This window comes from Pseudorca crassidens, chromosome 19, assembly GCF_039906515.1.
Source record: "Pseudorca crassidens isolate mPseCra1 chromosome 19, mPseCra1.hap1, whole genome shotgun sequence".
In the NCBI taxonomy this organism is placed as follows: Eukaryota; Metazoa; Chordata; class Mammalia; order Artiodactyla; family Delphinidae; genus Pseudorca; species Pseudorca crassidens.
The window spans coordinates 13,468,959-13,482,364 of NC_090314.1; the positions used below are offsets into that span (position 1 = coordinate 13,468,959).

Below are 13,406 nucleotides of genomic sequence, written 5' to 3' on the forward strand. Positions count from 1 at the left end.
GTTTTGGGGTTTTTTTTTGTTAACCCTGGCATGTATCAATAAAAAATGTTGCTTGCCACGTTAGCAAACAAAGGATGTTACAGCCACCCACAATGTGCACCCTGAGAGGATTCAGGATGGAAAAAAGGAGGATGCTGAGTCTACATATAATAATTAAGGTGTATCTCAAAGGAATGTTTTCAAGGAGCCCAGACTCTCGCATCTTCCCGGACCGAGAAAAGTGCTAAACTCATTAACTTGATATGTCTGATTTTCTTTCATTAATGGTAATCTTTTGAAGTTCCGACTATCTGGTCTTTGTTGCAAAAACTCCTATACATCCTGGCTCCTCCCTTACCTCTTCGGAGCAGTCCCTCAGGGCTATCTGAGAGGCTGTCTTCTGGGGCGGGAGTCCTCAGAAAGTCCGCTGAATAAAACATAATTCTCAACCTCTAGGTTGTGCATTACTTTTTCAGTCGACACATGAATTATTTTGACTTTTAAAATTAAAAGTTTAAAAAGTGACACTGCTGTCCGGCTGGGGCGGAAGGGTCAGTGTGCGGCGAAGTGGCGGCGGGCTGGGGCGGGTTGAGGGAGGGGCCAATGGAGGCGGGAGCCGGAGGCGGGAGGTCTGGCGCCTGCGCACTAGCGCAGCATGTTCCTGCAGCGCAGACGCTCCTCCTCGCGTTTCTCCTCCATGCGGTTCTCCAGCAGACTCAGCTCCCTGCGCACCACCTTCCGCATGGACGGCTCCAGCTCCAGCACTTTCTCCAGGTCAGCCTTGGCCTCTGCCTCATTCCACACCTCGGCGTGAGCCCGGGCCCGCACGTAGTAGGCCTTCGCGATGCCTGCGGGGAAGACCCAGCTGGACCCGCCACCCAGACCCAGAGGCAGCACCGACCCCGCGCCCGGCGGGGCTTGACCAGCTTACACAACCCTTAATCTTGACCCTGAGCCTTGACCTCTCTGTACCTCCAGAGCCTGTCTCCTCCACTATAAAGTACGGACGATAATAATCGCAGTACCTACTTCCCGCCCTTCCGCGGACCCTTCCAAGGCCCTGCAACTTAATTTACATTCACAACTTTCTATTCTTTTCTTACGGAAGAGCCCAATCCCTGCACCAGTCCCTTATGGTCACTATAAGGATTAATTGAAATGATAAATGCAGAGAATTTAGCGTGTGACGCAGAGTAAGTGATCTTGTAACATTCCTCAAACATCGTCTTCACAAGTATCGCCATATCCGCGCATCACGGATCCTAGAATGTACTTAATATTGTTCTCTGTATTGATTGCCCCCGTTTTTAAAACCCGTTTACTGCTCCACACAGGTTTGGTGAGCTGCTTATATTTTGCCCCAATGCACCTTAAAATAAAATACCTCCCACAATAAGCACAGCTCATCCATCATCTGTGATATCGTTATAGGCTTGGGAAAACCCTGCTGCGTGGAGGCGAGTTTTGATGCCCTGACAGGGTCAGAAGAGGCCACCGGAGGTCTGTGCACGTGACTCTGGGCCCCTGGGCGGGATTGGACACCCTCCTCCCCCAACCCCGGACCTGCTTCACGCCACCCACCTGGGTGGTGCCGGAGGATGTCACTGGTGTGCTCCAGCACCTCATAGTATTCCTCCTTCTTCAGCAGACACTGGCAGTAGTTCAGGATCAGGGTGTTGATCATCTTCTCCAGCTTCAGCCACTGCACCTCCCAGGGTTTCTCCTGCCCGGTGAAGAAAGGTCTGCTGCTGCCCTGCCCCCACCCCTCTCCCCCACGGCCAGGGTCAGTGCAGGGCTGCTCCCCCCACATGCGCCCCACTTCCCAACCCCCTGGCGGGCAGCCTCCCACCTTGATCTGGAGGTTCCTCAGGCAGACGATGGCTTCCTGGTACTTGGTAGAAGCCTCCTCGTAGCGGCCCAGCTTGAAGAGCCGGTTTCCTTCTCCATGGAGAATGGGCACCGCCTGCATCTTCTCATCTTTACTCAGGTTCCAGGTCTCCCTCTGGTACTCGCTGGGGGCCTCCACCTGCCCCAAGAGCTGCAGGTCAGTAAGGCAGGGACCCCGAGTGCTCGAAGCCCAGCAGGGCAGTCCCTTTCCCTTGCAGGGGACCAGAGAAAGTGGACGCAGCACATCTTGCTGAAATCAGCTCTTCATTTTCCACAGTGAAGATTGCGGGCAGAATCATGCTTGCTGGCCAAACACATACAAACAGGGGAAGGAAGCAACAAGCCCCCCACCCAGGGCCTTACCCTAGATCAGAGCCTTTGTGCAAATTAAGAAAAGGTACTCCTTTGTCAACACACTTTACTTCTAATATTCAGAAAATTGCCATGATACTCGTTTCATTAGAACAGGACACTTTATTGCCATCTGTTGGGAAAATATTATTATAAAAGCACAAGTATATAATGTCTCTAATGAGCACCTTAGAGGGGATGCCCTCTTGCAGCGCACAAGCCGCCCAGCTGTTCAAGCAGACCCCTTGGTGACACAGTTCTTACTTATTTGCACTCACCCATGTAACCCTCAGGCTGAGCCTCAGCCTTGGCCATCAGCTGAGTCCTGCCCTGGTTTGAGCCTCTCCCACCGCCCCACAGACAGGGGCCATCAATCATTCTGGGGTCTGGGGGAGAGACTGTTGATGGTTCCATGCAGCCTCTCCCACTATTGGAGAATGAGATCGGAAGCCACAAACCATAGGGACTGGGGCTGAGGATGTAATTCTAGACTTTTGGGAAAAAATGGAAGTAGATAACCAATAGAAATAAAGAAGAAAGTAAGAAAGAAGAAAATAACATTTTTAAAAATTAGTCCCAAAAGGGCTTTTCCCTTGGAAAAGGCAAAGTACCGTTTTTTGGGGGGGAGGGGTCCAATTCCAGTTCCCCTGTGGTGTATGAACCCTTCCTCTGAAGAGGAACTGGGTGATGTCCAGTGACCCGTGGGGCTGGGCTCCCCTTGATGCCCACTGACCCCTGTTGCTCTTTGATGCTGGGACAGTACCTACCCCACCTCCCATGCCCCAGGGTCACACCTGCAGCAGCTCTATTACGAAAATCAGTGGCTGCGGCTCCTTCTGCAGCTCATCCAGGTCCTCGTAGCCCAGCGTGTGGTAGGCGAACATGTTGGCCAACCCACACGTGTGCACGTGCCACTCAGTGGGGTCCTTGCCCTCCGCCATCTGCCGCAGGCTCCGGGACAGGATGGGGTAGACCCCTGTGTGCTGTGGGGAAAATTGGGCGGATGGCATCAGGCTGCCTGCTCAGAGCCAGCTGGGCCACAGAGAGTCCCACTCTGGGGCCCCCCAGAGCAGGACTTCTGCTCTCTCCCTACTCCTGCCCCATGGCTGTTACTACTCGTCACCCCAGCGTACCCCCCACTAATCACTGTGGTTACCTGTGTGCCAGGGAGAGCACGCTACACCTGTTAGCTCCTTTAATCCTTAAGGTGACCCAACGAGGGAGGCCCTACTATTCTCCCCATTTTAGAGATGTGGGAACTAGAGCCCAGAGAGGTTAAGTGATTTGCTTAAGGTCACACAGCTAGGAAATGAGAGTCAGGATTCAAACCCAGCTCCGGGGACCATGCTTTAGCCACAATGCTATGCTGCCTCTTGCTGGCCCTTGTGGTCGACTCAAACGGGTTTCTCTCCCAAGGAGACCCCTCAGTCCGTGAAGCCTGTGACCCGCAGGGACGGGAGCATGGAGAGCTGTGGAAGGAGCAAGGCTCTGGGCCCAAGAGGGCCAGGTTGGTGTCCTGATGGTGCAGCTGACTGACAGTGAGTCCAGGTCACTGCAGCTCCCTGAGCTCCCATCCCCTGGATTGCAGCTATCTGATAGTGAGGCTGGTGTAGGGGTTAAATAAATGAGATGGTGCGGATATAGGGCCAGCTCATCACAGCTTCACCCAGCACCAGGAGCTGGGGTGGCCACCCTCGGGGTGGAAGAAGGCTAGGAAAATCAGCTGCTTGGCCTCCGGCAAGGCCTGTGGCATTTTAGGCCAGCTTGGCCTCAGCTGCCCCATCTGTGAGCTGGGATGCCCCCAGACGAGCTCTGAGAACCGCTCTCCAGGGGCTGGGTCCTGAGATGGCCCATCTCAGGCTCCTGCACCGCAACTCCAGTAAAGACACACCACTGGGAAAGTGAAGGGGCAGGAATGGTCCAGCTTGGTCTCCAAGTCACCAGCAAGGGGATGAAGGTCACCCCCTCCCTACCTCCACCAGCCAGGATTAGCCCGGAGTACCTTCAGCTTCTCTGTGAGCTGGGTGACCAGATGGCCGTTAAGCCTGTTGAGATTAAAGCTGGATGAAGGGAGGGAGGGGCCCCCCGGGAACAGCTTGCTGTGGGGAGGGCGCACTCCTGGCCCTCACACAGCAGCCCCAGCTCGCAGCCCCCTGCCTCCCAGAAAGTCAGTGCTCAGCTGCTGACCCCAGGAATGAGAGGCTGCTTGGACATGACCTCAGACCAAGGCCTTGTCCCATTAGCCACCTGCCACCCTAGCACAACCAGGGATGCTGGTTGGCACAGTGGACTGTAGGATGCCACTGGGAGTGGGCAGACATCCCAAGAAGAAGAATACAGGCCAGAAGAAGGAGCAGAACTCCAGGGCCCTGCACCCACCTCTGCAGCATCTCCACTGAGACTGGGCAGGGGGACCCCGGGACCACTGCCCCTCTCTGGGGCTTCAAGGCCACAGCCTGTTTCTGTCCGAGGGGCTCTATCTATCTGGAAATTGCAAACTGGCATCCTGGAGGCCACCATTCAGCTCCCAGATTCGTTTTGTTTTATCCTTCACGTAATTAGTTGCCAACACTTAAGCACTGAGAGAATTCATGGACTAATGAAAATCTCTGGTTTGTCTATAAAACTCAGACTATCCAGCCACACCGGACCTGCCTCTTTCACACAGCAGCCATCCCGTTGGAGCTCAGGAGCAGCTGCCCACTGTGAATGGAGCAGATGACCTTCAGTCACCCAGGGGCCCTGGCCCTTGTGGTATTTGAGTTTGCAACCCCTGGCATCACCAGACTGGGCACCAGCAGAAAATTCCTCATAGAGACCAGTGTGCTCCCTGGGTAGAGGGGGTGGTAGTACATTTCAGGGCAGAAGCTCCCAGAGCCCCTGACGGCCCCTGCCTCTTCACACTCCCTGGCCTGGATGCTAACTCTCTTCCCACTTCTAGGCCTGGTGAACTCCTATTCATCCTTCAATACCCAGCTCAATGTCATCTTCTTGAAAAAATTCCTCCTATGATCCTCAAGCAGTTAGTTGCTCCCCTCCTGTGGCTCTAAACCACTCTGTCCTCACTCACGTATATCGTGGTACTACCTGCCCTGCATTGTAATTGCTTAGGTGTCTGCTCCTCCCCCAGAATTCAAGTTCCTTGAGGGATGGGGACTTTGCCTGTTTAGTCTCTAACACCTAGCACAGGCCAAACCTGGTGCACTGAATGTTTTTAGATAGACCTACAGATAGATGATGGGTGGATGCAGAGTGATGGAAAAATGGATTATGAATAATTCTGGTTGAAGGGAAGGATGGGTGAATTGATGCCTAAGTGTGTGGATAGAAGGATGGATAAAACATGGATGTATAGATGGGTAAATGACTCTGGAAAGAAGTGTGTGTATGTGTGTCTGTCTGTGTGTGTGTGTGTGTGTCTGTGTGTGTGTGTGTGTGTGTGTGCATGTGCAATCACAGCAGCTGTGAGCTGAGGGGAGATGAGGGGGACTATTGGAAAAACCAGTAATCGTCGTGGCATAAAAATTACCAGCCTGGGCTTCCCTGGTGGCGCAGTGGTTGAGAGTCCGCCTGCCGATGCAGGGGACACGGGTTCGTGCCCCGGTCCGGGAAGATCCCACATGCCGCGGAGCGGCTGGGCCCGTGAGCCATGGCCGCTGAGCCTGCACATCTGGAGCCTGTGCTCCGCAATGGGAGAGGCCACAACAGTGAGAGGCCCGTGTACCGCAAAAAAAAAAAAAAAATGTCAGTGGCCCCTGGTGAAATAATGGATCTGGCCGTCCACCAATGGCTGCTAAAGCCACTGCTTGATATCAAGAGGGAGCTTGGCTATTCACAATCACCAGGACATGGAAGCAACCTAAGTGTCCATCATCAGATGAATGGATAAAGAAGATGTGGCACATATACACAATGGAATATTACTCAGCCATAAAAAGAAACGAAATTGAGCTATTTGTAATGAGGTGGATGGACCTAGAGTCTGTCATACAGAGTGAAGTAAGTCAGAAAGAGAAAGACAAATACCGTATGCTAACACATATATATGGAATCTAAGGGGAAAAAAGATATCATGAAAAACCTAGGGGTAAGATGGGAATAAATATACAGACCTACTAGAGAATGGACTTGAGGACATGGGGAGGGGGAAGGGTAAGCTGAGACAAAGTGAGAAAGTGGCATGGACATATATACACTACCAAACGTAAAATAGATAGCTAGTGGGAAGCAGCTGCATAGCACAGGGAGATCAGCTCAGTGCTTTGTGACCGCCTGGAGGGGTGTGATAGGGAGGGTGGGAGGGAGGGAGACGCAAGAGGGAAGAGATATGGGAACATATGTATATGTATAACTGATTCATTTTGTTATAAAGCAGAAAATAACACACCATTGTAAAGCAATTATACTCCAATAAAGATAAAATTAAAAAAAAAAAAAAAGAAGGAGCTTGGTAATGGCTGGGTCAGGCTGTCAACACCTGAGCCCACCAACCAATCTTAACATCACAGTAAGAGAGGTAAGCAGATGTGGAGGTACACAGGTTATAGAAAATACTGGGGATCGAGGAATGTGTTTGACAAGTCCACGGCAAAGCAACCAGCAAAATCAGAACATTGGAACTTCAAGACAAGTTACCCAGTTTCTTCAACAAATCCACGTCCAGGAAAAAAAAGAGAGAGGAGAACCCGTAAACGAAAGGAGACTTAAGAGATGTATTAACAAAGCTCTGGGCATGGACTTTGTTTTGATCCTGATTTCAGCAAACCAACCAGCAGGAGTGAATGAGGAGACAACTGGAGAAATTTGAGCAGTGACCGGATACTAGCTGGCATTAAGGAATTATTGGGTTTTTTTTTAATAAGGATATTGAGGTCATGTTTTTTAATATCCTTTTTAGAGATACAAATTGCAGTATTTACAGATGAAATGCTACGGCGTCTGGAATGTGCTTTAACCACAGGGGATGAGGAAGGAAAGTGGATGGGTTTAGATGAAACAAGACTGGCCGTGGAGTGATGGTGCCTGGCATAGGGTGATGGGTATTTGGAAGTTGATTATGCCTTTTTGCCGACTTTTGTATAAGTTTGAAAGTTTCCATAAGAAATGTTTGTTTAAAGGTCAGTGAGTTTTGCCCTTTCTATCTGGACCACCCAGGAGAATGCCTTGTCTGGATGACTGCTAAGGGTGCTATAAATGAGAAGACAATTTTGCAATGTTGGTAGGAGTGGGGAGAAGGGCAGAAGACGACCAGCGGCCAAAAGTCTCCAGGATCCAATAATCCTGCCCAAAAGTGAGGGCTGTGAGGTGGGCCCTGCACCCACATCCCACCAGCCAGCCTTGACACCGATTGTCACTCTAGCAGCACCTATTCTTTTGGGGGAATCCATCTTCGCCGCTACCGTAGCTGAGAAGGAGCGGGCAGTGTTCTCTCTCCAGAGTTTTGTTTTACCCTCACTTTCCTGAAACACAGCAGCCCTGCAAAGCGGATGGGCGGGGCCTACTCACGATGGTGTCACACCAGAACTCGGCCACCTCGCTGAACCGCATGGACGTCAGCAGGATCTCCCAGACCTCCAGCTTGAACATGTTCCCGATGATGATGTGCATGGGATGGCCCACCTGCTTGCTGTCATCTATCACCGTCCGCTCATCATCACATTTCAGGGTTCGGAAATGAAAGGTCACCTGGTCACCAAGAGAGCAGACCCTGGTCTAGACATAGCTCCCGAGGCCCAGCAGAAGCCATCCCTATCACCGACTCCCTGGGCTGTCCTCTCCCAACCCCCATCAGACCTTAGAGCATCCCCGCCCACCAGCCTGCCCTCCCCGACTCCCTCCTAAAGGACCCCATCCCACGCTCGACAGCTCTGCAGGTCAGGAAGTCCTGCCTTAAACACGCCCTAGATCTGAGGCCGCAGACCCAGACACATCCATCTTCCGTCTAGGAGCCCACCAGAGATCCCCGGACAAACACCCCGAGCCCTGAAGGCCCCTCCTTCTCCCTCAGCATTTGGGACTTCAGAAAATTCCCAAAGCCCCACCCGCATTCCACGCTGAAGTTTAATTTGCAAAGTATCAAAAAAAACCCCGTGAATGGGCACCACTTCAGAGCTACCCAGATGCCTGGGGCAGAGGCAAGGGGAGGGGCGGTTGATAATTCCAGCAAGGACCTCCTGGCCATTTGTTGGCAAAGCTGACGAAGGCTGTTTGCAGTGCCCTGTGGCCAAGCTGGAATGCAGAAGGCTGCCATGGGGGCTTTTCACTGGTCTGGGGGGCGGGCCGCACTCACTCGGGCTCCGGTGATGAAGTTTGGGAGCTCCCCCGTGCCCCCATGCAGAATGGTTTTCTTGATCCCTTCCACGTTGAGGAGCAGAGCGGCATCCATGGCTCCAGGTGCAGGGTGATGTCCAGCCCAGCTGAGATAATCTGCCTAGAGGAAGGCACTTAGGTGGCTGAGCGGGGGAAGGGCGGGGGGGGGGGAGCGGGGGTTGGGTATGAATGAAAGGAATAGGGTGGAGCCACTCCCGGCAGCCTGGCCGCCGTCCCATCCTCTGCTTCTAGCAGTGACGCAGGGACCCTGCCTGACATCCACTGTTACTGCCTCAGCTTCTGTTCCATCCCACCCTAAGAAGGAGGGAAGACAGCTGGAGCTTTCTTAAAGAAGACAGGAGGGGACTTCCCTGGTGGTCCGGTGGTTAAGACTCCACGCTCCCAATGCAGGGGGCCCGGGTTCGATCCCTGGTCTGGGAACTAGGTCATGCACACCGCAGAGAACATCCCACACGCGGCAACAAAGTTCCGCGTGCTGCAACTAAGACTCCGTGCAGCCAAATAAATAAATATTTTTTTAAAAAAAAGGCAGGGGATCAGGAGTGACCAGCAGCAGAGAGGACTCAGGCCACTGAAGGAGGAAAGGAGGGGGCACTGCAAGCCCCCTTTGCCCTGCCTGGTCCTGGGGCGTTGGTCCTGGTCTCAGACTCTTTGTCCCTTTGGAGCCTCGGCCGGGGTGCAGTCCCGCTTCCCTCTTTCCTATGTCCCGCTATCTCCTCCCCAAGATCTGCCCGCAACCTGGCTTGGGAGAGCACTAAGACGGAGTAAGAGAAGGGGAGCAGGTTTGGAGAAAGTTAAGGAACCCCCACCAGCCCTGCTCCTGTCTCCCCTACAAGGTCTGTCTGAGGACAGTGAGCTCTCCCGTCCCCTTTGCAGGGTCTCATCCCTGTGCCCTGGCCCCCCGGGCAGAACTTATTCTGGGCATTTGGGGTTTAAAAGTGAAAAATGATGTGAAGACGTGGTGTTTGGCGCCACCTTGTGGCCAATTCAAGTTCTCATGCCTGGTCTGCGCCAGGCCTTGAGAGGCTATGTTACAGGGAGCAGGGACACAGGGCCCTGCCACAGGGAGAGACGAGAACACGGCACCAGGAGCCCAAGAGAGCTGCGTTCAAAAGGCTGATCCCACCTCTTATTTCCTGACCTTGTGGCTTTGGGTATCTCCCACCCTACCTCTATTTTCCCAACTGCAATGGGAAAATCGACCTCTCCTGCCTCCCTCTCTATGAAATTGAGAAGCTTCCCTGAAAAGTGAGTGGGACCCCAAAACCCAGCATCCCTAAAAGTTTTGACTCCCATGAGGAACCATTGGCATACAGCAGGGCCAAGCCTGGGCCAACTGGTCTGGGTCACAAACCCAGACTGGAGCAGCCCAATCACCCCTCCAGGACCCCTCCCTGAGTGCTCAGAACCTCCCCACTGTGGGCCCAGCTCCATCTCTCTCTGAAGACAGGGGATAAGGTGGAGGGGGGTTGTAGAGGTCCTTCTTTTCTGTTCCGTTCTTTCTGCAGCCACATAGCAACCTAGAGCAGCCTGCATGCGTAGGAGGCAAGATGGTAAAACTACAAAGAAAAATCAGAGAGATTCCCATAAAAGTCAAGGGAGGGGGGACACAGAGCAGGGGCAGTGGTTGCTTCTGGGGTCCTGGCAATATTCTGTTTCTTCACCCAGGTGATGGTTACATGGGTGTTGGCTTTATAAGTATTCATGCTACTAGCCTTTACGTTTTAGGCATTTTTCTGTCCATGATGTTATTCACAAGGGAAGAAAAAGTTCTAACTGGGTCTCACGTTGCTCAAAACTCTCCCTCTGTTTCAATTGCTTCCCTTTGCAGAGAGTCGAAAGGCACACCTGGGGACTTCCCTGCGGTCCAGTGGTTAGGACCCCACGCTCCCACTGTAGGGGACGTGGGTTCAATCCCTGGTCAGGGATATAAGATCCCGCGTGCCACATGGTGTGGCCGAAAAAAAAAAAGAAAGAAAGGTACACATGGATTGCAGAAATACCTAGAGGTTGAACTGACAAATTTGGCCCATGGTTGGCGAGGGTGAGGGATACGAGCAGAAGGGGGTGTTGAAGCTGATGCCGGAAGTTTCAGTTTCACTGCTGAGAAAAATGAGGTGCTCAGGCCACAGCCTCTAGAGGGAGCCCCAGCTACTGTTTGGCCCACAAAATAACTTCCTAATGGACTTCATAAAAATGCAACTCTAGTAACCTCAGTCCCCTCTGAAAATTCAACAAAGGCTTCCCACCACCATCAGTATAAATTCTAAGCTCTTCCCTGGCTGATGGGGTCCTTCAAGCCCTGCCTCTTGCCATCCGGCTCCTGGCCTCTCCATCTCACTCAGGCTTCCTCTGCTCCTGGAACTTGATGGAGATCTGGCGTCCCAACATCAGCCTTTGCATATCCCTCTACTGGAAATCCTCTTCGGCTTTGTCTCCCTAACTCATCAGCTAAAGCATCATATGCTAAGGGAGGCCTGCCCCGACCCCCCAGCTCCAGTGGGTCCCCCATTCCTTTTACACCCTCTCATCATCCCCTAGCACCTCACATTCATGACATTTTGCACAGTTTAATGTCTGCTTCTTCCATCACACGGGCACTTCCATGAGGTCAGGGTAACTGGTGGAAGTTTTCCGTTGGACAGGGAGCCTTCAGGGCAGGGCAGGGCTGGAGCTCCTTCTCCTTCTCCAACCCCCTCCCCAACAGAGGCAAGGATGGAGCTGGACCCAGAAAGCCTCAGCCTGGAACCACGGACTGGTTTTTCTTCCTTACAAGGAGGGCCAGGAGCCCCTGTACCCACCACCTCTCCGCTGGGAGCCTGCTGGCCTCCGTACATTTTCCTTCCCACCACCTTGCTCCACCCTCCACAGGAGGCCAATAGAGAGGCTCCTCATTCAGAAGAAATTGTTTCTTCCTCCTCTTGTTGCCATGGAGACCATTCTCCTTCACCTGCCCTTCCAGTCACAGAGCTGAGGGGGGCGGGCTGAAAGCTTCAAGCAGGGAGGGCCTCAGCGTGTGTTCAGCCCCTCGTTCCTGATGCTTGAGGCCGTGGAATCTAAGGTTAAGAATTCAGGTTTCAGAGTCAGACCTTCAGGGTTTAAGTTCTAGCTCCGGCTCTCTGTTCCATCTTGGGCGAGACACTTCACCCGTCTGAATCTCAGTTTTGTCATCTGTAATGGGAATAAAAATAGTACCTGCTTCATAGCGTTGCTGTGAGGATTAAGGAAGATAAAAGAAAGGAAATGCACTTAGCAGACACACGGTAAGGGCTTCACACATATAAGCTATCGTATAGATGCCCGTGACGTACGAGCCAGGCACTGCGACAGGCAGACAGGCACGGATGGACAATGGCAGCACGACGACTGATTTGGGAGGATTTGTTTCTACATGTGTCATCTTCCCTGAGTCTTTCCCACATGTTCAACTTAGTTTCCAGAAAAATGATAACTCCTGCTTCCCCCCCCCACCTCATATTTCATTGGTAGAGGACACGAAGTAAATTCCCTAATTACAATAATAAATCCAACAGGCATACAAGAAGTGTGGGAACACACACTTCCGACGCTTGGGAAACAACTCGGCTAGGGGAAGAAGTCAAGCAGGCAACACCGAGCAGCGTTTTTCAAACCGCAGCTCACAACGCTTAGAGAGCCATTGTAACATAAACTTAGCGAGCTGTCACCGCGACTTTTTTTTTTTAATGAAATAGAAAATATGTCAAAGCACCTCACACATAGTCAAGTATTGTTTCAGGAAACTTTTGTTTTAGTTACACATATGTGTGTGTGCTGGGGGTCTCACCTGGGTCCTGGGCCCCCAAACATGATGTTCCTTGTGCAAGAAGAACAGCTCCTCCCCTGCCTCCCACTTCCCCACATACGCACTCAAACACACACAAACACACACATTCTTTGCTTGGTGAACTCATTTTCTAGGTCTCAGCTTTAAGTGACATTATTTTGGTGTCATAATTTTCTTTGACGAATCGATTACTGGTTATTTAATTTATTCATGTCCGTTTCTCCCCACACACTAGATCTGAGCTCCTGGAGGTAAGGAATGCATCTGTTTTGTTGACCTTTGTGGACCATTGTTAGCACAGTGCTGAATCTATCAAGACACAAGTAGGTATTTGGAAAGACACATGAGGGGACATGGGGAAGGAGGAGAAGGGGGGCTGGGAGAGACCAGGGTTGGATACACCTGCCGGGGAGAGGTGCAGGCTGAGGAGATGCAGTGTGGGGCGCTGGTGAGGCTCATGGACCCTGGTCCCGGACTAAGTTTGAATCCTTGCTGCATACTAACCGGGGGAAACTGGGGCCCCACCTGACCTCCCTACACCTCCGTTTCTTCATCTAGTCCTTGGCTGCAATGAGGGGCTCATGAGTTTCTCCTGTAAAGTGCTTGCAACACCAGTACCTGGTGTATAGTAAGTACCTCGTATTAATCGTTCTCCTCCCATGGGGAGGGTCCCTTCGCAAGGGTGTGGGTGAGATCACCCAGAGGTGAAGAATGGGGTTAAGGACTGAGCTTCAAGGTGCCCATCAGTCGAAACTCGGGGTGGGGGGGTGGGGGGTTTTAGGTGAGGACGGCAGCAAGGAAACGGAAGGGGGAGCATGGCCAGTGCTGCCTTGAGGTGGAGGGGGGACAGGGCTTTCTAAATGGTGGATTTTTTAGTTTGGATGCTAAAGGGAGGGAGGGAGGGAGGCACTCAGCTGGATAGAGGGGACAGGGCGGGGGGGGGGGGGCGGGGAGCGTACTTGGAGGAGGAGGGGAGGTGCACCCAATCTGTCCCCTCTTCCAGGATGGACTTTCCTGGGGGTCAACGCGGTGGCAAGTTTGGGGGACAGAGGGT

The 13,406-nt window shown here is 52.5% G+C and overlaps 1 protein-coding gene across 1 annotated transcript; it reads right to left on the reverse strand.

The window, feature by feature from the left end:
- Positions 1-534: 534 nt before the first annotated feature.
- Positions 535-8,602, reverse strand: AIPL1 (aryl hydrocarbon receptor interacting protein like 1). The gene is made up of 6 exons (XM_067714898.1): positions 8,507-8,602; positions 7,723-7,902; positions 3,012-3,200; positions 1,829-2,005; positions 1,561-1,702; positions 535-827 (listed from the first exon to the last, which is right to left on the reverse strand). Exons 1-6 carry the CDS (start codon positions 8,600-8,602, stop codon positions 625-627), a joined length of 987 nt encoding a protein of 328 aa, XP_067570999.1. The 3' UTR covers positions 535-624.
- Positions 8,603-13,406: the final 4,804 nt, after the last annotated feature.